General features: G+C 53.3%; 10 protein-coding genes across 10 annotated transcripts; 6 read left to right on the top strand and 4 right to left on the bottom strand.

Annotated features, from left to right (window-relative positions):
- Window positions 1-274: 274 nt before the first annotated feature.
- D7B24_004296 (uncharacterized protein) lies at window positions 275-1973 on the top strand (the record flags this gene model as incomplete). Its single annotated transcript, XM_028638468.1, has 3 exons — window positions 275-337; window positions 389-856; window positions 912-1973. The coding sequence occupies 3 exons, from the start codon at window positions 275-277 to the stop codon at window positions 1971-1973; spliced, it is 1593 nt and encodes a 530-aa protein (XP_028496819.1).
- An 895-nt stretch (window positions 1974-2868) lies between these two features.
- Window positions 2869-3945, top strand: D7B24_004295 (uncharacterized protein; the record flags this gene model as incomplete). The annotated part of the gene is made up of 1 exon (XM_028638467.1): window positions 2869-3945. One exon carries the CDS (start codon window positions 2869-2871, stop codon window positions 3943-3945), a length of 1077 nt encoding a protein of 358 aa, XP_028496818.1.
- A 596-nt stretch (window positions 3946-4541) lies between these two features.
- AMD1_1 (AMP deaminase) lies at window positions 4542-6122 on the bottom strand (the record flags this gene model as incomplete). The annotated part of the gene is made up of 2 exons (XM_028638466.1): window positions 4542-5953; window positions 6014-6122. The coding sequence occupies 2 exons, from the start codon at window positions 6120-6122 to the stop codon at window positions 4542-4544; spliced, it is 1521 nt and encodes a 506-aa protein (XP_028496817.1).
- A 1366-nt stretch (window positions 6123-7488) lies between these two features.
- CFD1 (cytosolic Fe-S cluster assembly factor cfd1) lies at window positions 7489-8445 on the bottom strand (the record flags this gene model as incomplete). The annotated part of the gene is made up of 2 exons (XM_028638465.1): window positions 7489-8364; window positions 8413-8445. The coding sequence occupies 2 exons, from the start codon at window positions 8443-8445 to the stop codon at window positions 7489-7491; spliced, it is 909 nt and encodes a 302-aa protein (XP_028496816.1).
- Window positions 8446-9114: 669 nt separating this feature from the next.
- On the top strand, window positions 9115-11337 carry D7B24_004292 (uncharacterized protein; the record flags this gene model as incomplete). Its single annotated transcript, XM_028638464.1, has 1 exon — window positions 9115-11337. The coding sequence occupies one exon, from the start codon at window positions 9115-9117 to the stop codon at window positions 11335-11337; it is 2223 nt and encodes a 740-aa protein (XP_028496815.1).
- A 454-nt stretch (window positions 11338-11791) lies between these two features.
- On the top strand, window positions 11792-13210 carry NOB1 (Nin1 binding protein; the record flags this gene model as incomplete). The annotated part of the gene is made up of 1 exon (XM_028638463.1): window positions 11792-13210. The coding sequence occupies one exon, from the start codon at window positions 11792-11794 to the stop codon at window positions 13208-13210; it is 1419 nt and encodes a 472-aa protein (XP_028496814.1).
- Window positions 13211-13464: 254 nt separating this feature from the next.
- On the bottom strand, window positions 13465-13829 carry NOP10 (snoRNP complex protein; the record flags this gene model as incomplete). Its single annotated transcript, XM_028638462.1, has 4 exons — window positions 13465-13487; window positions 13546-13608; window positions 13660-13762; window positions 13818-13829. 4 exons carry the CDS (start codon window positions 13827-13829, stop codon window positions 13465-13467), a joined length of 201 nt encoding a protein of 66 aa, XP_028496813.1.
- Window positions 13830-14350: 521 nt separating this feature from the next.
- On the top strand, window positions 14351-15355 carry D7B24_004289 (uncharacterized protein; the record flags this gene model as incomplete). Its single annotated transcript, XM_028638461.1, has 3 exons — window positions 14351-14397; window positions 14451-14672; window positions 14719-15355. The coding sequence occupies 3 exons, from the start codon at window positions 14351-14353 to the stop codon at window positions 15353-15355; spliced, it is 906 nt and encodes a 301-aa protein (XP_028496812.1).
- Window positions 15356-15405: 50 nt separating this feature from the next.
- Window positions 15406-17771, bottom strand: D7B24_004288 (uncharacterized protein; the record flags this gene model as incomplete). Its single annotated transcript, XM_028638460.1, has 4 exons — window positions 15406-16458; window positions 16504-16785; window positions 16834-17292; window positions 17340-17771. The coding sequence occupies 4 exons, from the start codon at window positions 17769-17771 to the stop codon at window positions 15406-15408; spliced, it is 2226 nt and encodes a 741-aa protein (XP_028496811.1).
- A 3012-nt stretch (window positions 17772-20783) lies between these two features.
- On the top strand, window positions 20784-23223 carry D7B24_004287 (uncharacterized protein; the record flags this gene model as incomplete). Its single annotated transcript, XM_028638459.1, has 2 exons — window positions 20784-21051; window positions 21119-23223. The coding sequence occupies 2 exons, from the start codon at window positions 20784-20786 to the stop codon at window positions 23221-23223; spliced, it is 2373 nt and encodes a 790-aa protein (XP_028496810.1).
- Window positions 23224-24836: the final 1613 nt, after the last annotated feature.

The following is a 24836-nucleotide window of genomic DNA, read 5'->3' as shown; positions in this document are numbered from 1 at the left end:
CTTTTCCAGCGTTTTCTCCATACTTTCATCCGAGACCATTACTGACCTCTGCCCCGTGGGGTTCCATGTAACTCGAAGCTGGGGTACGCCAGCGCACCATATCGTTGGGTCATGCAACTAGCGATCGTCTTTGACGTCTTCATAAGAGTCGAGACCTCGCTCTCTGTCGCGTGTCTGTCGCGTGGTTCCGATCTCTTGCTGAGCATCACCTGCGACAGGCTGACGATCATCCTTCATCTTTCTCTCCCGCCTCACACACTGCACGTCAATCGTCATGGGTCTTGCCCAGAAGGAAACACCAGAGGCTACAGAGGTCGCAGGAAGTGGCCTTGCGTCTGTATGGAATCAGTCGGTTGAATGATCTGACAATCGGGCTCACACGTCATAGGTCCTTCCCGTCGACGCGAAGCCATGGTACCGCACGCCGCATCTCATCAAACTCAATCTTCTCATCATGATCCCACTCATCTCGTCTGCCTCGATCGGATACGACGGATCTATGATGAACGGCCTCCAATCACTGCCACAATGGCGTAGATACTTTGGCAACCCCGAGGGTGCCACTCTCGGAGCCATGAACTCGGTCTATCCTGCTGGCAAGGTCGTCGCTCTGTTTCTCGTTACGTGGATATGCGATCGATTTGGTAGGAAGCCCCCAATCGTCATTGGGCTCTTGACGTGCATCGCATTTGCAGTCATGCAGGCAGTGTCGCAGAACATGCACACCTTCATCATCGCTCGTGCTGTGCTCGGTTTCTTCACCAGCTTCCTTGCCCAACCTAGCCCAATCCTCATTGCCGAGCTCGCCTATCCGACCCACCGAGGAAAGTTAACGGCACTGTATCAAACATCCTTCGTGAGCTTCCCTTTTACACCTTAGAGGCAATGGTCATGCGGCTGACAAAGTACAGTACCTGGGCGGTATCATCGCGGCATGGTGCACCTATGGCACGCTTCGAATCGACTCGACGTGGAGCTGGCGACTGCCATCTCTGCTACAAGGCGCTCTTCCCGCCATTCAACTTCTCGGCATCTGGTTTCTCCCCGAGTCGCCCCGGTGGCTCATTGCCCGCGGTCGAACACAAGAGGCTCGAAAAATACTTACCGACTTCCACGCCGGCGGCGATTTGAATTCACCGTTGGTCAACTTTGAGATGCAGGAGATCGAGGCTGTCGTAACACAAGAAGCAGACGTCATGTCTCAAAACTCTTGGATGGAGCTCATTCGTACGCCCGCAAACCGCAAGAGGACCCTCATCGCTGCGATTGTCGGCTGGTTTGCCCAGTGGAACGGTGTCAACATTCTCTCGTACTACCTCGCCCTCGTTCTGAACACCATTGGAATCACAGACAGCAAGACTCAGACGCTCATCAACGGTCTCCTCAACATTTCCAACTGGCTGTCAGCCGTCTTCGTGGGCGCCATGATGGTGGACCGCGTCGGTCGTCGTACATTGTTCCTTGTGTCTACTGGTGGCATGCTTGTTTCATACATCATCTGGACCGGACTGTCATCATACTTCATTAGCTCACAAAGCGCTGAAGCGGGAAGGGCTGCTGTCGCCTTCATCTTCATCACGTTCTTCTTCTACGCCATGGCCTGGTCACCACTTCTGGCTGCTTATACTGTCGAAATTTTTCCCTACACACTGCGTTCACGTGGCCTATCGGTCATGTATGTGTCAACCTTTACCGGTCTTATCGTCGGCAACCAGGTCAATCCCATTGCCATGAAAGCGATCGGCTGGCGGTACTATATTGTCTTCTGTTGCATTCTGGCAGTTCTGCTCGCCGTCATCTGGTTCCTATTCCCCGAAACCAAGGGGCACACGCTGGAGGAGATTCGCGAGCTTTTCGAAGGCACGTCGTCCAGCCAGGACAAGCTTCACAATGTAGAGCATGGACACATGGATGAAAAGTCCAACAGCTGCGACCACATCAAGCAGGTCGAGGTGGCGGGGCAGGGCCGTTAAACTGGCAATTTGGTTATCTTGGAGTGTCGATACAATTGTACAACAAGACTGTACTATGATTTGCAAAATTTCTCTCCATCATTCACTTCAAGTGTGCGAAATACCATTTCATCTTTTGGTCACATTCATGTCTTGAAATCGCGGGGTGACGCATTTTTTGAGGGCCGGACACTCACCACAGAACATACCTCGTCAGTGGGATCAAAGCGCACCCCGCCTTCATATCGAGAAGAAAATGTGAAGGGAACCACTAGTTCAGTCTCATTCGGAACTAAGTCGAGCAAGATTAGTTCAATAGGTGAGGCTGCGGGAACGCGGCAAACCAGAGCATCCTGGCCGAACAACTCACATGAAGCACGTTTTTGGTGAGAGGGTTACAGATCCGTGATACTCTCAACCGCTCCGCTGGCTTGTGGCCTTGTGGGACAGACACAATCTGTCGTGCCTTTTTGGCAGCCCTGGTTGTTTGAACATCGGGCACGCATACTCTGACAAGGGGCGCATGACAGTCATGTACGGCCTATCTGATCTGTGGCTACTCATGTCACATTGGTTCTGCACGTCTTCTAGCTTGCCCTATCCCTCAAGTCCCTCGTGGCCATGCTTCGGAGAAAGTGAGTGGGGTGCGTGCAGCGTGCACTAGTGCCCGTCCTGACGACCACTAACACCGGGGAGTGTCGGGGCAGATCGGTATTTCCCCTCGATCGGCCCCTCAATTTCTCCAGACCGAATAAAGATCTCATTGCCTCACGAACGAAATGGCGGAGCGGCATCCCGCTGATCGATGATCTGAGAAGTATATAAGAGCGGCGAGACGATGCGTGAAACGTGTCAAGCTTGCACTATCATTATTCTCCCAGACATCGCTCCCACCATCCATTACAACACCTACAACATGGCCGATACGAAGCCGAATCTTCGCTGGGGTATCATTGCAACCGGCCTCATCTCGTCATGGTTCGTCAAGGACCTAGTTCTCGAGCGCTCAGACGCCCGTGCCAACCATATTGTTCAGGCCATCGGGTCGTCCTCTGAGGTCAAAGGAAAGAATTTCGTCGCCGAGCACCTCCCTGGCCACTCGCCCACCGTTTACGGCAGCTATGAGCAGGTTTATGCCGACCCCAACGTAGACATCATTTACATTGGCACACCCCATGCCTTTCACAAGCAGAATGCCCTTGATGCCATTCGCCATGGCAAGCATGTTCTCTGTGAGAAGGCCTTCACGTTGACGACGGCCGAGGCGCTAGAAGTCTTTGTTGCCGCCAAGGCCAAGGGCGTCTTCGTCATGGAAGCCATGTGGACGCGCTTTTACCCGCTCGTTCGATCGCTGCAGAAAGTGCTTCATGAGGAGAAAGCCATCGGCAAGATCCACCGGACGTTTTGCGACTTTTCCATGGACCAAAAAATTGCCTCGCTCGGGCCTGAATCGCGCCTCAAGAACCCTGCCCTCGGGGCTGGCAGCCTGTTGGACATTGGCATCTATAGCCTAACGTGGGGCATTGTAGGCTCTGAGCCACCGCTGGGTGGTGCCGAGGGCCTAAAGGAAGCGTCGGAAACGCCCAAGGTTCTGGCCGCCCAGACTCTCTCCGATGGCATCGACGTTGCCACGTCGGCCATTTTCCTCTACGCAGATGGCCGCCAGAGTATCGTTACTTCGAACACCTCGGTCAAGAGTGCCCCGGAATTCTGCAGAGTGGAGGGTAGCGAAGGCACCGTCGTTGTCGAGGGTGTGGCCGCATCGGTGCCAGGTTCTTTCACCGTCAAGAAATTGAATGGCGAGGAGAAAAAGTACGACTTTGAGAGGCCTGGCATGGGATTCTACTGGGAGGCTGACGCCGTCGCCCTCGATATTGCGACTGGCAGGACAGAGAGCGCAATCATGCCGTGGGCAGAGACATTGCGCGTATTGCAGTTGATGGACGAAATCCGGAGGCAGGGCGGGGCAAGGTTTCCCCAGGACGACCAATAGTGGATGATCTTGGGAAATCACCATCAAAGAATTACCGTTCCGGGGTTTTGGGAGTGAGATCTCTATTAGTCAGCTAAATATTACCACCCTCAACGCCTTTCCAAGACAGGATGCAGGATTCGAAGCTCTCCGTCTGAATGACGGTCTTCAAGTACCATATAGGTATCTTATCGGGATCATACTCGAACTAAGCCCATGGGACGGGACGGTACGACATATGCAACCTTGTTTACGCGCGCGATCCTTGACACGATGGTCAATTTGCATATTGTCAGATATCCTATGTGGGGGGTGCTGGAGCTCTCAATGAAGTGAGACGCAGCGTCATGGAGCTAGGCAGGGCGCGTGGTTTGAGAAGAGCCTGCCTCGAATTCGCCTCAGCGTCTGTACCCCCCTCCCTAATATGCATGCGATCAAACATACAAAGTACATAGAGCACGGTTGTTCACGCGTCTGTGTGCGATGCGGAGATGAGAGTGGTGTCAAAGTATTCTAGCCGAAGTAAGTTTTAGTGGCTCACACTGATATAATGCCCCGCTCGCAAATGTGTACTTCCTCAGGCACGTAGGGTACACTACACACACCGATTCAGGTCATTACATAGCTTCACCCACACGCGCGCCGCGACCCCCAGCCCAGCCTTCCTTTTCGTAAAAGCGGAATACAAGATCGTAGTCCTCAAAGTCATGAACAATGCGGTCGAGCCGTCGATAGCCTGGGACAGGGGCTAGTAGGCGCTGGGATGACGTTGAAGGAAGTTTGCCTTCGTTCGCAACGTTTGGGTCGGCAGCACGGCCCTTAGCCTCGAACAGCGTCACACTGAAGCGACCAGGCTTAAAGATATCGACGACATGTTCGATAATTTCTGACGTCGTGCGACCTGACTGGCCACCAGGAACATTGGTCTCGAAAGACGCGAAGGAGCAGTTGGGCTCCGGCGTGACGTGCACGGTGAAGTAATGAATCGAGCTGCTCTTCCCGTCCTCGGCATTGCCCTGAGGAGCCGCCGGCACGACACCGTTTGCCGAGAAGCCACACGGACTGAACAAGTACGCATCGACGCGTGCGTCCGGATACCTGCTGGTCGGATAGACGTTAGAGAGACCGCAGGCTTCGGAAACGACGGTACCGAGAGCGTGACCCTCGGTGGTCAAGGCCTCAGTAAGCACCTGCTCGGGCGCCTCAGCATCACTTCCGTTGCTGAAAACGTCGACATCTTCATCGATCTGCTGGCCGTTAGTGAGGTCCCCAAGACTTTGGCGCGCCTCATTACGGGCCTTTTGCGCCCGAGCTGCAAGCTGCTCGCTTGCCAGAGCGCTTGCGTTTTCAAGGTAAAATTGCTTCGCGTTCTCTTCATCGAGGTCGGTCATGAGGATCTCGAGCGTCTCATCGCTGGGCTCGTCGGCGCCTCGTAGGATGCTAGCAGGAATCCTGGCAATGTGGCCACGACCATCGTTTTCCTCAGGGGTGCGGGGAGGTGTGATCGATTCATTCGGCGAAGTGATGTAAAGGTACCAATGATCGCCGTTCATCTTGCCTACCATATAGGCACTGCCCCCCTCGAACATGTCATCAAGATACTTCACCTCTTGCTTCCAGCTGCGGTGCGGACCTTGCTGCTTGTCGGGGAAGAGGAAGTTCTTGCGGCTGTAGAAGACCCGGTAGGGCGTGGCCGCGGCCTTGATGTCGGTAGCGAGTGAGGCATTGGCAAAAGGGAATCCAGCATGTTGCGCGGCAATATGCAGGAGGCGCTGGAGCCCGAGGAGCAGAGTCGTGGTCCCGCACGTCTTGAGAATCAGCTTGTGGGGGAAGACAAACAAGCTTGACTCGGATAGCAAGTAGGCGTCGACCGTCTCGGACTCGAGGACAGATAGAATTTTGCAGTTGACCATATCAAGCATGCCTACCCATTCGTCGGCTGAGACGGCCTTGAGACCGTTAGGCTGAGCGCTTGGGGGTAGCGAGGTCGGACTGGGCGCAAACCACACCTCAAGTAGTTTTTCAGGGCCTGCGCGTGAAACAGTTAGGAACCATCAATTAGTGACAGGCAAAGGAAACAATGCCGTACCCTCAAAAGCATTGCTAGAGTCTAGCTCGGCCGCAACATCATGATTAATGGTCAGGTGAGGAGTGCCCTCGGATGGCGAGAAGGTATAGTTGGTAGGAACCGACGTCATCTTCACAGGCTGGATATGTTTTTTCAATCGTCGCAAAGTCCGTGGAGCACTAGCTGCCGCTCAAACAAGCCCGTTTGAGAGAGTAGGCCCACAGGAAGGCGAGTAATCGGTGAGGCTGGCGGCGCCAGCTACAATGAGTAGTGTAAAAGCGTCAACGTCTCTCGAGGGACGTTAGGGGGGCCGAGTCTGGAGCGGGAGCAGGAGGATCCTGGGCAGCGGAATGTTGACGCCGGGAGCAGGCCTCGATCTGACAGACACCGATACTGGTGGAGTATCGGACCCAGCAGACGAGGGGTCTGGAGTGTAAGGTTGAGGATGGAAGCCCGTTGGGGGAGCTCGACGAGAAGATGGTCGGTATTCGGCTGGGTGCTGTTATCGAGGCCTATGTTGAGGTCAGCGGCAGCATGGTGCAGCAAGCCAGAGGTGGGCATACTTGGAAGGCTTGGAGAGGAAGCGCAGGATCTTGCTGGAGTTCATGGAATGTTGAGGTTGCAACTTATCTCGCGATGTTTTGCGATCGTCAAGCACGCGCAAAGTTTTGTGGTGTTGCGGCTCCCGGCGACGTCCAGGCGGGGTTTTGCAAAGTGGGCGAGATGCGAAGACGCTAGGGTGTCAAGCTCTCCACAGAGAGTCGACACGTGGATTGAAATGGAAGACCAAGAACTTCTCATGTAAAAGGTAATCGCTCGTGTGCAAGAGTGTCGGTGAGAGATTTTCTTTCGATCGATTGAAGGTTGGGTTGGAAAAATTGTGGTCGGATGTTAGGCATCTCCAGGGCGGGCGGCGGGGTCTGACGGCCAGCAGGAACAAGTGCCCGAGTATATGCTCTGAGACAGCCTGCAGTGACCGCCGAAGCCGCTGAAGAAGAGTCTCCTGGTAGCATCCTAGTGGCATTGTCCACCAAAACAGGTCCCCTAAGCGCACTGGCTCACTCGCCCTGGCGGCTGGCCCTGTCTGCTTTGTTTTCTCTGATGCCACCATCCGATTTTTAAATGGTGGGGTGACAGCAAGGTGGGGTTCAGACGTCATCAGCCAGTCCATTTGGGAGTGTCGATCACTGATTTGAGGCAACGAGAAAGTGATGGTCTTCGTTCGTTGTGACAGGTTTGCATGGCCAATGCATGCGCTTTGAGCGCTTTGGGGCCTTGTGATCCCTAGACCAACCACTGTCCTAGTTTGCATCCTCATTTCTTTCGACTTGTGCAATTAGATGCGCTGGGGCATTCTCCAGCGTGCCAAGCCTGTCCTGTGCCGCGGCTTGGCTTCGGCATTCGCAGCCTTTTCTTCTAATGCCCTGTGAAGCTGAGTTCGATGTTTTTGATGTGCATATTTGCCGAGGGGTCTCGTCATCGCATAAGCTAATCACTCAAGGCTGCCCTGCTGTGGCAATGGTAGTGGTAAGCTTCTCAGCAATGCCTGCGAAAATGTGTGCCAGCGAGCAGGCTCGATACTTTTCCACCAATGTGTCGCCGTCTGTAATCTGTACTTCCGCCGTTGCACTGATATCACGACCATCAATCTTGGTGCCCTGGGGGTACAGTGGTCTCTTGCCCGTCTCCACAAGCTCGCCAAACTGGGGATCAATGGGTACCGTGCCGAGGAACGGTACGGAAAACTCGTCGGCCATGATGACGCCGCCACCAGAGCTGAAAATGTCGGTGCACTCGGCGCAGTGCGGGCACACAAAGCCGCTCATGTTCTCGATGACGCCGAGGACCTTGAGGTTGGTTTTTGCGCAAAAGTTGAGTTCTTTACGAACGTCTGCCGTTGCCACAGCTTGCGGGGTCGTCACAACAACAGCGCCAGCAACTTGTCCTGGAAAAGCGTCCCGCAGGAGGGTTTCTGCCAGCGAGATGTGTTCATCACTTGTTCCGGGCGGGGTGTCGATGAGCAAGTAATCAGTCTCATCCCAGAGAACATCGGAAAGGAACTGCCGGACCATGGCGGTCTTTTTGGGGCCTCGCCATACCACGGCATCTCCACGTCGCGGAAGAAGAAATCCCAGGCTCATTGCTCGGAAAGACCCAATACCCTGCTCAGGGCTCGACTCATGAACAGGTACAGGCACCCAGCCGCCTGGGGCCTGTGTCACTTTGGCATTTTCGATGGAGAGCATTCGTGGAATCGATGGCCCCGTCAAGTCGACGTCAAGAACACCAACAGAATGCCCCGCAAGAGTCAGAGACAGAGCCAGCTGAGTAGTCACGGACGATTTGCCCACGCCACCCTTGCCGGACAAAACCTATTGGGGTCAACAGAGGTGCTATGTGGTGACGTTCTAAAAACATACCAGAACGATGTGTTTGACCTTTGAAAGGGACATCTTGATGATATGGCGAACAAGTAGTTTGGTACGCAGTTGTGTGTTCCTTTTCTGCTTTGATCTTGCTGAGGACTGGACTTGATGAGGTGGGGGGCCGATGGTCGGCTCAGATGCTTGGTCAGCAAGTTGCCTCTCGAGGCGAATCAATCATCGAGTGACTAGAGAGTAAGAACGTGAGCATTTACTATCTTCCCCGATCGCAAAAGGACCAGCATCTTAAACATTTTAGTTGAAAAAACGACAAGGGGTTATTGTGAGTTGCCACTTGCTGCTCTGAACATTGACAATCGATAAGAGGCTGGCGTCTCTGATCAGCTTCATTAGGTAAGCGAGATCTGGACCATGGCAGAGGCTGAGACCTTGAGACAGATTTCCAAAGCCTTGCCCTGGATGTGCAAGGTGCCTTTCAACCAGGCAACAGTGAATCAGAATCATCCAAATACCCGTGTCTTCCAAAATCTCCTTATGATCAAGTTTGGAGACATACCCGTACATCCATAATTCAAAAAGAAAACATTTGATTCAACCATTCTGAAGTCTGAACTAGCATCACTGGTTCACTGGTTGCCGGAGCTCGCGGCCATGTGCGCGTAACGACGTCCGACCTTTGACAGCGCAACCCCCACCGTTGGCTGTCGCGACCACAAACATGCCTACTCAGCCGTCACGATGGAAGATCCATGGGGCTCACCGTGGGCAACTCCCGATACCGAATTGAACAGCCAATACGCACCGGCCGAGGCAAATCCTGAGCCACCACCACCCGCGTTCTTCACGACAACACCGAACAACCTAACTTTACCATCCAGCCAGTCCGCCTGGCTGGAAGACGACTCCTATGGCGATTGGGCCACCCCTGAATCTGCGCAGCCTGCATCAGCACCCTGGGGAACATTGGCTCTAGGCGACGCGACCCTTAGCGACGCAGGCCAGTTGACACCTAAATACGAGGCGAAGCGAAAACAGAGTATACCCAGGTGGCCTAGTAGTCGGTCCACATCACCAGGACAGCGGAGTAGAGCCTTGTCTAAGAAGCTATCCTCCGATCATCTGACCCACGATCCATGGTCCTCCGAGTATTCATCAAACGACATACGCCATGAGGTTGCCGGACCACTCACTGAAATCCAACGCCTCCCAGCACTACCGACAGGCCTTGAGCTGAGTCCACACGAGACTCCACCGCACGTTTCGGAGGTTTCGACTACAATACAATCGCCTCGTCCGGCTATTGCTATTTCCATACGCCATGATTCTTCCTCGGGAGACCACACCGATGATCGTCCTACATCACAATACTCACACGTTGCACACGTCGAGCTAGCTGGTTCGGCCACGGCATCAACATCCGATGGCGACGGACCTCACGACTCGACACGCGAGGACTCTCCCATCACTCCCGTCGAAGAAGACGAGCCAGGTGTCACTGGTGAGCGTGGAGCCTCTAAGGTGCACCAACTGGTGGAGATGTACGACGGTATCGCAAGGAAGAGCAGCATCCTTCCTGAGCTGGTACCTCCACCAAAGCGAAGCACAAGTCAATCGCCGATAGCCATTGAGCTCTCGCAATCAGCTGACGAAAATGCCGCCGACCTCGAAAGCCGCGAAGGAGCTGTTGGCGAAGGGCATTCCACGTCATCTTTACCGAATCGAATCGATGCAAGGACTGCCACTGGACAGGATCAAACCATATTAAACTGCGACTGTATTGAAGCTCATGTTATGCCAAACGAACTCCAGGTGGATAACCAAGTACCCAAAAATCACGCGGACGATCCCATACACGGAAACGACCATTCGGAAATTCTTTCGACCAAAGTTGCAGACTATGAACCCTTCGAGATCGACCTCGAGCAGGTTGAATCACTATTTGCATTCTCTGCAAGCAACGTAACAGGCACGGATGTTGAAGTACCTGATCAAGTCATTGTTGACAGCTTTGAGAGCGTCTCTGAACGGAGAATGTGGTATCGTCTCTCGCGTTACGAGTCACTCAGAAGATATGATACAGGAAATGATGACAACTACGCTCGTATCACGTGGGTCTCATCGACCGTACGGTCGGATGTCTTGAAGACGGTCCGCCGATGGATGGAGGAAGACTCGATAGGTCAAAGGCCTTTTCGAACGGGCGTGGCGAAAGGCATAGGTGGTCATGGCTTTGGATGGGACAAGGCCGGTACACAGGTTGATCTCGAGAACTTCTTCAGCCGAAGGCATCTCAAGAACAATGACATCCTGGCCACCGCTCAACGCTCATCCATGATTGGAGAGTCACCTGGTCCAGCCATTCCTGTTAACGAGTCACGACCTGTGAGTCTGCCACCGCCGGCTGTCAGTTCGAACATCTGGCATGATCAGGCTGTCCTTGGCTGGACCACTGGCCGCGATGAGTTGCAAGATGGCACACGCGAAATCCCACCGATGAATCGTGCATCTTCAGATGACCGTGGTTTCAGAGACCACGAGTCTTCTCCTAATCAGAAGTCGAGCGAGCGTAAAGCATCGCCTGTTCCGGAGGGCCTCACCCTACGAACGAACCTACCTCTGGCAGATACCCAGGAAGACGAGGACGACGAGTGGGGTGAGATGGTGACATCACCAGTCGGCAACTGCCCCAAAGTTGCTGGCTCGGAGATACATGCTCAGGCTGCACCAGTCTCAAAGCTAGACGACTGGGGCTTTGACAAATGGGTGGACAACGAAGCAACGAATGCCCAAGCAGTTACCCCCCAGACACCCATTCTGCCAACAATGATGCAGCAGACCCCTCGCACAGTCGAAGAAGTTCAAGCTCCTGGATCTTCATCAAAGAGCGAAGACCTCAGCAACGAGCTGAATATTGAGCAGTTCGTCCGAAATTTGCCAGATTTGTCTTACATGTTACGATAACCACCAACCAGCAAACGATAGGTTTATCCCTAGTACGGTCGTGTATAACCTCAGGGCGCATGAGACATCCACTTGAGATATAATGCCGCCTGGATACGGCAAAATGTATATACCGAATTGTACAACATTTTATGATAAACGAATTACACGAGTTCAATTCACTACTAACATGCTAGACCTTGCTTATGTGTTGCCACTAAATACGGGTTTGTCGTCCATCATGGTGCTGTATCCACTTTTCTTTTCTTATCGCATTCTGGTTCATACCCCGCCACCCACCACCACACCCCGCGATAAAGAAATTTCCAGTCACCCCGAAAACAACTTCAACACAACGCTGAGGTTGCCTTCACCGTATACCGCAAATCGCCCTATAAGCTTACTGGTTTGGATCGTATTTGACAACGCCTCGGCCGCATCATTCCCCGGCCTATTCAGGCTCCCGCTTGTCGTCATGTCGGTCGACGCCCAACCTTCGGCGGCTGACCCGCAGTCCACTGTCCTCTCTGAGAAACCTACGACCGAACAGAGGAAACCTATACACAGCATCTGCCTTGACACAGGCCCATTGATCAAGAACGACCCCCCGGTCAGCACGCTCATCGCCCAGGCGGACGAACTCTTCACACTGCCGTCGATTATTGACGAAATTCGCGATGCCGCTACGCGCACCCGAGTTGAGACAACGCTACTTCCCTTTGTCAAGTTACGGAATCCCCGCCCCGCGAGCGTCAAATTCATTACCGATTTCGCGCGTCGGACTGGCGACCTTGAAGTCATGAGCAGGCCCGACATTCAACTACTAGCGCTCACATATGAACTTGAACTGGAGCAGAATAACGGCGACTGGAGGCTGCGGAAGGACCCGAATCAGAAGGGTATCAGCGGTAAGCCGCATGGAAACGACGGCGGCCTAGAAAAGGATAGCGTCGATATAGCGGAGGACAGCAAAGTTGAGGCGGCAGCGGCAGCAGCAGCACAGAGCCAGCTTGAAACGACAAAAGTCTCGCCTGCGGAGACGGTAACCGAGGTCGGGCCTGCTGCGATAGAGCAAACTCTTGCAGCGCACACCGAAGATTATAACGAGAAGGCTGGCACTTGGGTCGAGGTACCAGCCAAGGCCGATCTCACAGCTGGAGTCAACAGAAAAATGGAGAAACTGGAAGTGCAAGACAATATCGAGGCTAAGCTCACGCCAGAGAGCGCACCAGCAGAGGACGATGGAGCTGACTCGGACGACGGATGGATCACACCTTCAAATCTGAAGAAGCACCAGGCAAAGGACACCAAGAAAGTTCTGCCGACAACTGCCGCCGTCTCTCTCAAAGTGGCCATGCTGACATCCGATTACGCCATGCAAAATGTTGCTCTGCGCATCGGTCTCAACCTTCTCTCCCCAGCAATGTCACGCATCACACAGGTAAAAAACTGGGTGCTTCGCTGCCACGGCTGCTTCCAGATTTGCAAGAAGATGGATCGCCAGTTCTGCCCCAAGTGCGGACAGGCAACGCTGACGCGGACTTCGTGTACCACGGCCGATGATGGCTCGTTCCAGATCCACTTGAAACGCAACTTCCAGTGGAACAACCGTGGCAATGTCTTCAGCATACCCAAGGCTGTCGCAGGCACGGCCAGCGGTAAGCTGTCGTCCAAGAGCGCTGGCGGCAAGAACAACTGGGGTACGAAGCTTCTGTTTGCGGAGGATCAGAAAGAGTACGAGAGGGCTGTGGAGGAGAAGCGTCGCGAGCGAAAGAAGGACTTGATGGACGAAGACTATATGCCCAACATAATCACCGGCGAGAGAACTGGCAGCAATGGCAAGCTAAGGTTGGGTCCTGGTCGTAGCGTCAACTCGAAGCGCGCCAGGAGCTAGATGTTGGAGCGCACAACTTCCAGAAGGATGATACCAGGTAGACGAGAATAAAAAGCGATCTTCTCACGTCGTCGCGTGGACAATGCATTTGTATTTGAAAGACACTGAACGCCGCCCCATTTTGTAACACAACCTTCAACGCCGTGCCTCAACGAGACAAAGGAAGTCCCCAGAGATGTTGCCCATGTATTTCTGTGTCAATCCATCCGCATGTCGGTCTCGAGGATGAACGTCAATCAGTATCTATGGATTGCTTAGGCAGCGTGCTCCTTGTCCTCTGGGTTGAGCGTTAGCATGCGGAAAGCTTTGTAAAATCCGGTCCACAATCTACTTACTCTGCTGTGTCAACAGGAGACCGAAACGACGCTTGAGCGTCACACGCTGACGACTCCATTTGTCTACATGTCGTCAGATAAATCGTATTTTGGTCTAGAGAAGGCTGCACATACCGTCAGGAGAGAAACGGGCAGGGTGAGCGCTCTTGGTGACCTTGGCTTCGTCGGTGACCTTCTTGAGAGTGTACAGGCGGTTGCCCGCCTCATCGAGGGTATACTTGGGTAGATTGTCAGTAATTCCAAAGGCATTCGATTCAATGTGTACTACGAACCATGAGATGCATTTTGACGGTCTTTTGAGAGTCGAGCGTTGACGATATGGTACAAATGAGGCTGTGATGTGCTCGACGATATGGCGATGGCAGAAATCACCTAGAAACTTTTTCTGCCCTGGCGGTGAGCTGATATGTCACGTGATCCTGGCAGCTTATGTGGGCTATCGACAAGTGGTCCTACTACTCTGATGCCACTGTCTAGACTTGCTCAAATCGTTGCGATCCAATTTCAAGTCCGCGGACTCGGCGCATGAAACATCTTACTAGCTTGTACACTAGCTCAAATGGTACTTGCAACATTGCACCTACTCCAGAAGTTGTTCTGGTGTTGGAGATGAAGTCGTAGACCCGGCCCTGCGGCCTGCTACCTGACGAGGGCATCACGTGAAAGCTGGTCTGTGCCACCTGCCTGTGCCTCGGGATCTCTGCCAAGCATCTCACTGTGTGTTGGTACGGCGTTGAGAAGAACAGCAAACCGCATCACTGTCTCTCTTACATCTCGATATCGCATCAGTTGCTAGTGACTCACAATGGACGCCAACATCTCACAGGGTCGTCGCACGGTTCTGATTACTGGGTGAATGCGCGGTTCATTCTTAGTCCCTCTCCAAATTTGACTAACGACAGTAGCTGTACACCCGGTGGAATTGGCCATGCCTTGGTCAAAGAGTTCCATACCCGCGGACTCCATGTCATCGCCACTGGGCGCCGGCCGGAGGTTTTGAAGGAGCTCTCTGATATTGGCGTCTCTGCCGTTGCTCTTGACGTGACCAATGCAGAGAGCATCGCGGAGTGTAAGCGTCAAGTCACTGAACTGACTGGCGGTCGCCTGGACATCCTTGTCAATAACGCGTAGGGCTGCCCATCCATAACGTAAAGCACTTACTGAGTACAGCAGCGGCGTGAGCCACACGATCCCAGCGACGGATATCGACCTGGACGAGGTTCGCGCCACCTTCGAGACCAATGTCTTCAGTGTGATGGCAATGGTTCAGGCCTTTGTGCCCCTTCTCATTGCCACGCGCGGCCTCATCGTCAACATTAGTTCGCTGTCGTCTGTTTCGCCCTACGTCTTCGCATCCGTTTACAGCTCCACGAAGGGTGCCATCAATTCGTATAGCCGCACTCTAAGGCAGGAGCTGCGACCCTTTGGTGTTCGTGTACTTGTGTCCATGACGGGCACCGTCAGCACATCCAATCCAAAGGCCCATCGCGAGCTGCCTGCCGGCTCGCTGTACATGCGTATGAAGGATTTCTTCGCTGCTCGCCAGCAGTGGTCGCAGCATAACGCCACCATGAACAACGCGACTTTTGCTACACAGCTGGTATCTGAGACCCTCCGGGGCGAAGGGTGGTTCGGCGGACTGCTCGGCGGTGCGCGTAAGTGGTTCTGGGCTGGTGGCTTGTCTACTCAGGTCTGGCTGGCCAGGTGGCTGTTTGGTGAGACCCTGCTGGATGAAATCACTTATAGACGCTTTCACCTGCACAAACTCGAGGCGGAGGTCCGCAAGGATGGCGCAAAGCGGATCAACTAGTGTATTCGATATTGCATTCCAAGGTTCTACTAAATCCTTTTTCTGACGCTCTACCACAACTTGCACGTCGGTTCCTTGGCTTTGCATTGGAAACTCTCGCGGAACTCTCTGCTGTTGGCCATGGTTCCGAGAATTCGCGCCCATTTAGGCGCGTGCGGGTCCGTGTAGATGCGGTTGACAGCAGTGTCTTTCCTCGATTTGCCGCACCACCAGTTGGAGTAAGTCACGAAGAAAAGCTGCTCATGCGTGAAGAATTCGAGGCCCGGTAGGTTCTTGTTAGGCTTCTCCTTGGCTCGTCGCTGCCAAGCCTGGAAGCTTGCCGACAGACCGCCAGCATCCGCGATATTCTCACCCAGCGTCAGCCGCCCATTAACATGCAGCGGTTTCCCGTCAGGGCCTTCAATCGTGTAGTTAGCATACTGACTCACAAAGCATTCGGTGCGCTTCTTGAATGCCTTGACCGTGTCCTCCGTCCACCAGTCGGTGAAATTACCGTTCTCGTCGTAGTGGCGGCCTGTCGAGTCGAACGCATGGCTCAATTCGTGCCCGGCCACAGAGCCGAAGGCGCCATACGACATGTATGCCGGCGCCTCAACGTCGAAAACAGGAAACTGCATGATACCAGCGGGGAATACGATTTCATTGCCAGGCGGATTGTAGTAAGCGTTGACCGTCGGCACTGACATGCCCCACTCGTTGCGATCAACAGGCTTGCCGAGGGCGGCCCACTCTCGTGCTGTATCAAACGCGCGGACGGAAAGTCCGTTGCCGAAGAAGTCGGACGCCGACACGTTGACGCTGTTGTAGTAGTCGTGAAGCTCGGTAGCGTTGGTGATGTCCGGACTGCTCGTCGGGTAGCCAATTTTCTGGATAATATTGTGCACCTTGTTGATCGCCTTCTCCGTCGTCTCGTCGTCCATCCACTCGGTCGCCTTGAGTTTGTTGGTGAACTCGCTCTTAATATCTTTGATAATCGTGTCGCCAAAGTCCTTTGCATCAGCCGAAAATGCCTTCTCAACAAAGAATCTGCTGAGAAGCCAACCGAGACCACCATCGACGTGTCCGACGCATCGTCGCCAACGCTCAGGGGCCGATTCAGGGTCCTAGAGTGGTCAGCATTGGGTGAAAATTATGCATTGAGCGCTTACTTTTCCGGACAATTCATTCACAAACCGCTTGTATGGTTTCACTTCATCAGCCTCAACAGAAAAGGCAAGCGATTGTACTGTTTTCCAAACGAAGTAGTTGAACAGAACAGTGGTAGGTGTCTCAGACAAGATGGCCGACAGCGACTTCAAATACGCCGGCGATGTGACAATAACCCGATCAGCAGTAAAGTCCGACGGAGCAAGGTCATGGACGAGACCGATGAGGTCGGCCGAGGGGGCGAGAGCCGCGGCATCTTCAAGTTTCAGTGGATTGTAGGTTTTCTACCACAGGTTAGTCACCGGATATACCTAGGACGACCAGGAACTAACTGTAACATCCTCTCGTTCTTCAGTACTGGGAGAGGCAGCAGCAAGTTTCTTCTCCAGGTCGGTGACTTTTGGGAACCATGCTTTGTCGGCATGCGGATAAAGGAGCTCGAGGACCTCCACGGTCACGTTGCGATACTTCTCGACCAGCTTCTCGTCTTCGTACCGCTCCTTTGATGGGAGGCCAAAGGTCCAGGGCGGAGATATCGAGATGACCACCGTGTCAGGATCGCGGTCATCGGCGCCTGTGCCTGCGGAGACGAGCGGTGTTATGCCATACTTGTGGAGGAAAGAAATGGCATTCTTGAGCGGTTTGCCAGAGTCAAGCGGAAATATCTTGCCAAGCTCGTCGATAGTATGTTTCAATGGCTCGATACCCGAAGACTTGATGGAATCTTCATCTAGACAGGCGTCGTAGGCGGATTTCATCTTTTGAAAGTTCCCTTCGTCGGCCGAGTCAGACTACGAGGATTAGTAAGTAGCTGTGCTGAGTGGGACAGTCAACGTACTGCAGCAGACTTGGGGTAGGGCGCCTCCAGGATGTGACGAAGAAGAAGCTGCGAGTTCTCCGCCATGATGGTGCCTGTAAAGGCATCGCCTTGATCAGACCGCAGGTCGTGCCGATCGCGCCAGCCACCGCAGACAAGCTCCTCAAAGTCAGAGCAAGGATCGAGATTCTTGTAATCAGGCGACAAATTATAAAGGATTTCGGAAGCAGCATGAACGCACGCCGGCGTGAGACAAACGTCGTCCTTCGCCATCGAGTCATTCGGGGCACTGGGCGTTCGGAGTGACTCGGGAAGGCCATCGAGGCCGATCATGTAGAGCACCCAGAAGGTGAGGGCGCCAGCCGTGACAGCCATTGAGGTTGCCTGCAGGCGCAAGTAGCCTGACCGCATGGCGGCTGGCCGGAGTGGTGTGTAAGATACCTTCTCGCTCATGGTTACGGTTTTGAAGGTGATGTGTAGCCAGGAGGCAAACCGTGGAAGGCGGGACGGACAACAGCCAGGTTACTGTCGTGACCTCATCACACGGGCCCCACTCTTTCCACCATTGGAACGCGAGATCACGTGGGCTATTAACCTCCTCCATGGGTGTGCTGAGGACTTACTCTGTATCTGCTTTGGAATATGTCCTTGCTGTCTGCTGCTGCTCACGCTTGCCGACTTGCATTAATAAGGCACACGTCGGTCGCTCATAGCTAGGATTCGTGATCATGAAGCTTGGTGCCTGGGTGGTCCCGAGCTGTGGGCCTCGTGCAGGGCCCAAGGGTCCCTCCCATCCGGGTGGCTGCACAAGCGTCAGTACCGTACCATACGAGAGATGCCCAAGCTTTGGTGGCAGTTACATCTCCGCTGTTGTGGCCACGGAATGCCTGGGAAGGTCAGAGCTATCGGTATGTCCTTTTATGTGCATCATATTCATACAACAATTCATCTTGGCGTCTTTAAGTATCCGCTCATGAGAAAATCAACGATGCCACTTGTCAAGGAGTCTTATGCAACGAGTGAAAGGATCAACTGCTGGTCTCTTGGGGGTAGCTAGGAAGATAGAATAATCGATGTCCTCCCCTAATCCCTAGTCCTCCGATCTTCCCTCGCTGCGCTCCGCCCCCCCCCCCTTCTTGGTCCCTGTACAGGCAATCCCCTGTTGGTTTCATACCTCCCTCGGGTCCTGACACCACCTCACCTTTGTTCTCTACCATTCAGGAAGCATTCTTTGTGGTCCCCAGAGTCCCTCTCCATCTTGTGTCATCGTGCTCCACCGCTGCACTAGTAGCAATCACCAGAGCCAACAGTTGTTATGAATTTGCAACGATTACAATTGGGCGACCACACAAACTTGGTGGTCGATGCCCAATGGGCCTATTGCTGCTTAAATGCACAAGTATTCAGGGACCATGAAGTTCTTGCAAAGGTCTACGAACTTGGTTTGCCATCAACCGTCCGTGGCTTTTAGAGGCTCGTGATACCCGTTGAGACCTAAAGCTCTGGCCGTTACGCTGTGACGAGATGATAGTTGCCACCGGAGGTCATAATGCAATACTAAGATCACGGCATGTTCCATAATTCTCTTATATCACTTAGATTTAGAATTTAGTGTTAAAATCCCCCAATTTCAGGAATAATATCAGGTGGTACACCCTTGAGTCTTGATGGCGTGGTTGGCAGCCATGCCCCTACTGCCCGAATAGTTCCTTTGCCTCTGGCTTTGACGAACCCCTATGGGACACAAGATGTGCGCTGAGATAGCCCCACACGCTGATGGTGCCGGACTCAAAGAAGAGGAACTCACAAGCCCAAATGAGTGAAGTCTAAGATCCTTGATTGGCACCGCGCACCCATGAGCTTTAATCTCTAAAAATTGCAGTACTCAAGGTCTGATAGGAGTCCCAAAGGTATTCAGTGCCTTCTGAGAAGCAGCACGTCCGTCTATACGAGCAAAGTACTCCAAGAAATTCGTCCTTCCAGGTGCCAACACCCAGCCAGCGGGTGCCCCAGGACCTGATATCATCATCTTTGTGAGACCATAGAGATGTATATCGGCGGCGGAGAATCTGTCGCCAGCTAGATATTTCTTTCCTTCAAGCTCGTCGTCCAGGCGATTCAGGGCCTGATTGATAGATACTTTGTCGTTCACTCGAGCCTGGGGCGTCGGCAGACGGTTTCCTTTGTAGAAGTCGATAGTGTCTGGGTCGTTTCGGAACCAGGTAATGATCGGCTGCGCAATCTCGAGATCCATGCGACGCAGCCACATTCGGGTTTTGGCTCTCTCGATGGGCCCATTCCCAAAAAGAGAGTCGCCTCCAGTTGCGACTTCGTCAAGTAGTTCACATATTGCTGTGATTTCGGTGATGACCTCGTTCCCCACGCGAAGTGCCGGCAGTTCACCTCGAGGGTTGACTTTGGTTCGATAAGAGAGTCTGCGATTTTGTAATGTCATAATGTCGATTTGTTCAACGTCGATATCAAGCCCCCCCCGCTCTAAGGCAAAAAGTCGAACCACAAACGGGTTGGGAGCTGGCGCTTCGTACAGCCTGAGGGCCATGTTGTATAGCCTAATTTGAAATCGATTGCAGATTGAGACCTCGATCCGAACGAGACCTTGATTCGGACTGGCTGAAGACGGTTTCGCGAGAAATATTTGATTTATAGACATATGTTGCTTGTGTTGCCTCCCTACACTCTCTGATTGTGGCCGGACTCTTAACCCAAACTCCGGAAACAGCGGGCTAAGTCCGAGTGACTTGAGCAAAAACACACTGCTATCCAGCTACCTTAGCCTAAGTTGGAAGTTCGGCGCCGACCTGCTATCTTGAATCGGACACAATGAGGCAGTCTAAGTGCCGTACTGGCCACTCTTGATCATCCAGTCGTTGGTTCGAGTATACCTCGTTCCCTAAGCGACTAGCAAAAAAAAAAAAATACAGATGATTGGCAAGTAGTACAACATCACTCATGCTTCAGTGCGAAGTTGAACCCGTTTGATCCCTGTCTGCATGATCTGACCTGGCAATTACCATGATTAGAGAGACCTGTTGCAAGAAGGGCTCTGCGAATGTCATTGCTTTCTGATCCCTGAATTTTTTAACCCTAACAGGGGAAGCGAGGGCAGTGTCGCCAAGTGGCGAAGCCATGATAAAAATCTTGAACTTCCAAGGGCCCAGACTCACATTCTGGGGAAAATGGATAATGAGCCAAACAAGCGTCTTGGGTGGAACTTTTGCGGGTTCTCATAACGTAAGAAATGCCCCAGTGGATGACGTATCGTGACTCGCGTTCCGATGTTAAGTTTTTGGACAGAACTCAACTTATTACTCAGACGCGCATCGCCCCCTCCCACCTCCTAATACTCCCTTGATACTTCTCAATTGCCTCCAAAACCAAGTTCATTCGTACCATTCTCTTCAATCTCCCCATTATCTTCAGGAAATTCTTTGGAAAAGCGATGCCATGGACGGATCTCTCCAGTCTCAGGACGATGACGATCCCCCGCCTGCCAACGCAGCCGATACCGGCGCTGCATCCCCTACACACGAGTATGAGCAGCAAGCTCAAGCCCACGCCCAAGCCCTGAAGAAGGAGAAGGGCCGCGTGCGTTTCAACAGCAGCGCGGCAGCAAACAATCCCTTTCTCGACTCGGTTGCTGTCCCTGGATTAAGCTCTTCGCCGGGCGGTGACCCAACCGTTGTCCAAAAGCCAAAACCTTCCATTCTCCGTGGTGCGTCTGATCCCTTTCACACGTACGATGCAAGGTCTTGCAATCTAATCCGGACGCTCCGGTACAGAGCCCGAACGCCACGAAGTCGTGGAAAGCGAAACCGCAGCTGCGGCTGCGGCCCAGCAGCGAGCCCAAGAGCGAGCCCGACAGGTAGCTGCTAGGGTCAAGCGAGAATCGCCCTCGCCACACAATCGATACTCGATTGACTCCGATACAGCCGGCACAACGTACAGTGAGGGTGATTCCACAGCGGATGGCAGCAACAACATTCAACTTCAAGATCTCAGTCCTCGACAGGGATGGCAACAGATCTCAGAAGAGGATGATGAGCAGCGCACTACTGAAGCCTCCGACACCAAGCGCGGAGCACCAGCTGAGCTCAACGATGGCAGTTACGATGGCCTCTATAGCGTGGCTAAACCCGATCACTACCGCGGAAATGTCTTATCTCAGCTGCTTCAGCTCCAAAAGGCGACGACCGGCGAGTCCTCGACGGCGCCAAGCCTCGGCCTTGGCTACAGCCGCGGCCACGCGAACTCGAGCTCAGTGACCTCGTTTAGCGAGCCAGGTCCCAGCACTCCAGGCTCATCTGGCACCACTGGGAATACGACCCCAAGTCGCCAAAAGTGGTACAACCAGAATCGGTCTCAAGACACCCTCGTCAACCTCATCGGTGCCTCCGCTCGCCTTGCCAATCCTAACGAGCCCAAACACGCTCCCGACGCCAGAACTCAAGGCGGCAAGAAGCGGCCACCGATGCACAAGCGTACCGGAAGCGGATCACGTCTCAGCGCCTTCCTGCAACAGAGAGAAGAGGAGCAGATGCGTATCACGGTCCACATTGCCGAAATCATATCACGCCAGGACTACATCATCAAGCTGTGCCGCGCCTTGATGCTCTTTGGCGCCCCAACTCACCGCCTCGAGGAGTATCTTAGCACAACTGCCAATATCCTTGAGATAGACGGTCAGTTCCTATACCTGCCTGGTTGCATGATCATCTCGTTTGACGATCGTTCAACGCATACGACCGAGGTGCGGATCGTTCGTTCGACCCAGGGTATCGACCTAGGCCGTCTCAAGGATACGCACCACATCTACAAAGAAGTCATTCACGATGTCATCGGCGCCGAGGCCGGCTCCATCAAGCTTGACGACCTCATGAAGGCCAAAGACAAGTTCCACGCCTGGTTACGCGTCCTAGTTTTCGGTCTCACGAGTGCAACCGCAGCCCCATTTTCATTCAGTGCACGCCTCATCGACCTGCCCCTGGCGTTTTGCTTTGGCTGCCTCGTTGGAACACTGCAGCTCATTGTTGCCCCCATGTCAATGCTGTACAGCAATGTGCTCGAGGTTAGCGCGACGGTGCTCGTCAGCTTTTTGGCGCGTGCTTTTGGAAGCATCAGGGGCGGCGATCTGTTCTGCTTTTCTGCGCTCGCCCAGAGCGGTATTGTCATGCTGCTGCCGGGCTATGCGGTCCTGTGCTCAGCTCTTGAGTTGCAGTCCCGGGCTATTGTACCTGGGTCTATTCGAATCGTTTACGCTGTCATCTACTCGTTGTTCCTAGGCTTTGGGATCACTGTGGGTGCTGCGCTCTACGGTATTCTCGATGACAACGCCACCTCCGAGACCACCTGTCGCAATCCCATTGATAGCTACTACAGCTTCATCTTCGTGCCGCTGTTTGTCGTTTGCATCAGCATGCTGTATCAAGCCAAGTGGAAGCAGATGCCTGTCATGGTGGTGGTTGCTTCTGCTGGTTATATCGTCAATTTCTTTTCCGGCAGGCGCTTCGTCGCTGCACCACAGATTGCCAATACTCTAGGTGCGCTTGCAGTTGGCGTTCTCGCCAATCTGTACTCACGCATTCGCCATGGCGTCGCCGCCGCCACGCTCATTCCAGCCATCTTTACGCAGGTGCCTGGAGGCCTCGCATCCACTGGCGGCCTTCTCAGCGGCCTCAGCACCGCCAACATGATCACTAACTCGTCCCATGCGGTCAATGGTACTGGCTCTGTCCAGTACAGCCAGGGCGAGCCCATCAATACCGTGGTCTTCAACGTTGCGGCATCCATGATCCAGATTGCCATCGGAATTGCCGTGGGACTGTTCATCAGCGCCTTGATCATTTACCCCGTCGGCAAGCGACGCAGCGGCCTTTTCAGCTTCTGATTGCCATCTCTGTAGGTAGTGCGTCGACGGAACTTAGCCAGCCACTCGTCCGTAGTCCCCTCTTACCCTCAGCTTTCACCCTTTCCATCTAGCAGTATCAAATCTCACGATACATAGTCCCTCGTAGTCAGCCTCCGTCACTCCATTAACATATGTTCATTGCTTGTGTGAGGATTCGGTCTCCACGCTCAGTACTGAACTCGATGCACAAATCAGATAACTTGTATCATAAATGATCATTTTCGTCCCTTGCTGGGGCTTTGAAGCCTATCATAACATGCACCTATCGCTCTTAACTCACACACTCTCAATTTATCACATATGGCTATATTGACATCAGCACAAGGCCCGAAGGATTGTTACTGGCTTTAATAGGACTTGGCCAGGACTGGTCTCTGACAGTGTTGAGCAGCGTGACTGGCAATGACAGCTTGCTTTCGGTGGCCACTGGCTTGACGGTGTAACAAGATACTATCTGGCGAACCGCTTATCTATTGATACTTGGGTTAGGCGATATTTCAGAGAAGCCAGATGAGTACGCAAGGCTTAAAATTATAAACTACGAAAGGTCGGGAAAACCAATCAGAGTTTGGATTTCGTCAACCGCTGTGTCTTAGAGTATGAACGGAAACATTACATCATTGGTTCTCAAATTTGTTCATGATGTCTAGAGTTCGTGAAGGGACAATACACTTACACTGTTTTACTGCGCTTGATCATCACTACCGCTTTACACTTCTCACTTGTGTTCATACGGCTAATTTGGCCTTCTGTATCTGATGAGGAACACACGGGGGTCTTTCTGGGTGCGGCAGCCTGTCTGTTCACGCCCGCCGATACCGCCTGCTTCTCAGTCTGTAGCCAGTGCTCAACTTGTCTACCATCTGGAGACCATGCGGATTCATCCTGTGATCCATTCTGTCCAGGTTAATAAACCGGGTTGGCCGTGAGATCCACTAACGCCAGTTAGTGGTGTTCAGCTTTCCTGCCGGGATTGGTTTTCTTGTTGTTTCTTTCGCTTCTCGATTGGTGAGGGATGTTCCGTCTTGCTGCCGAACCTTGGCAGCGCCACCAGCACCGAGTTGCAAGCGGCGCTAAAGCGAGGCACCTGCTGATTCGAAGAGCCACTAGATAGTTGAGATGCGCGCTGCGGTTTCAAAAGAGTTCCATCCTTTCGTTCTGGGCTGTAAATCTAATGCCATCGTCATGATATGCATTTCGTCGGCTTCTTGGCAGTCCCGACAGCCGAACCGAAGGTACAATAAGCTACCCCTGGCATCCCACTTATGTTTTGCATGTAAGACCGTGGAGGCTGTGCTCAAGATACAGAATCGCGTCGGTTGCTAGTGCAATATTCACACGACGCGGGCTTGGGCCCTGCCCGACCTGTAAGCTGCAAGTGTCTCCTCATTCAGTGCATGCGTTAGACGTCAGTCTTACTATCAACGACAGTGTCATTGACCATGCAATGGCCATGGAACGAGACCCTTGGGCGGCTCATTCGAGGTTCCAAGAAAAGCTCGGAGAGCCATGTGCACCGAGGCCGAGGGGCTTAACAACAAAGGCGTGAAAACAGGGACCTGGTCCACTTGGTGGGTTGTCAGTGGACTCAG

This window comes from Verticillium nonalfalfae (assembly GCF_003724135.2).
Source record: "Verticillium nonalfalfae strain VnAa140/NRRL 66861 chromosome Unknown scaffold_24, whole genome shotgun sequence".
NCBI classification, from domain to species: domain Eukaryota; kingdom Fungi; phylum Ascomycota; class Sordariomycetes; order Glomerellales; family Plectosphaerellaceae; genus Verticillium; species Verticillium nonalfalfae.
The sequence above is the reverse complement of the archived record's forward strand: the minus strand, read 5'-3'. Positions and strand labels throughout refer to the sequence as shown.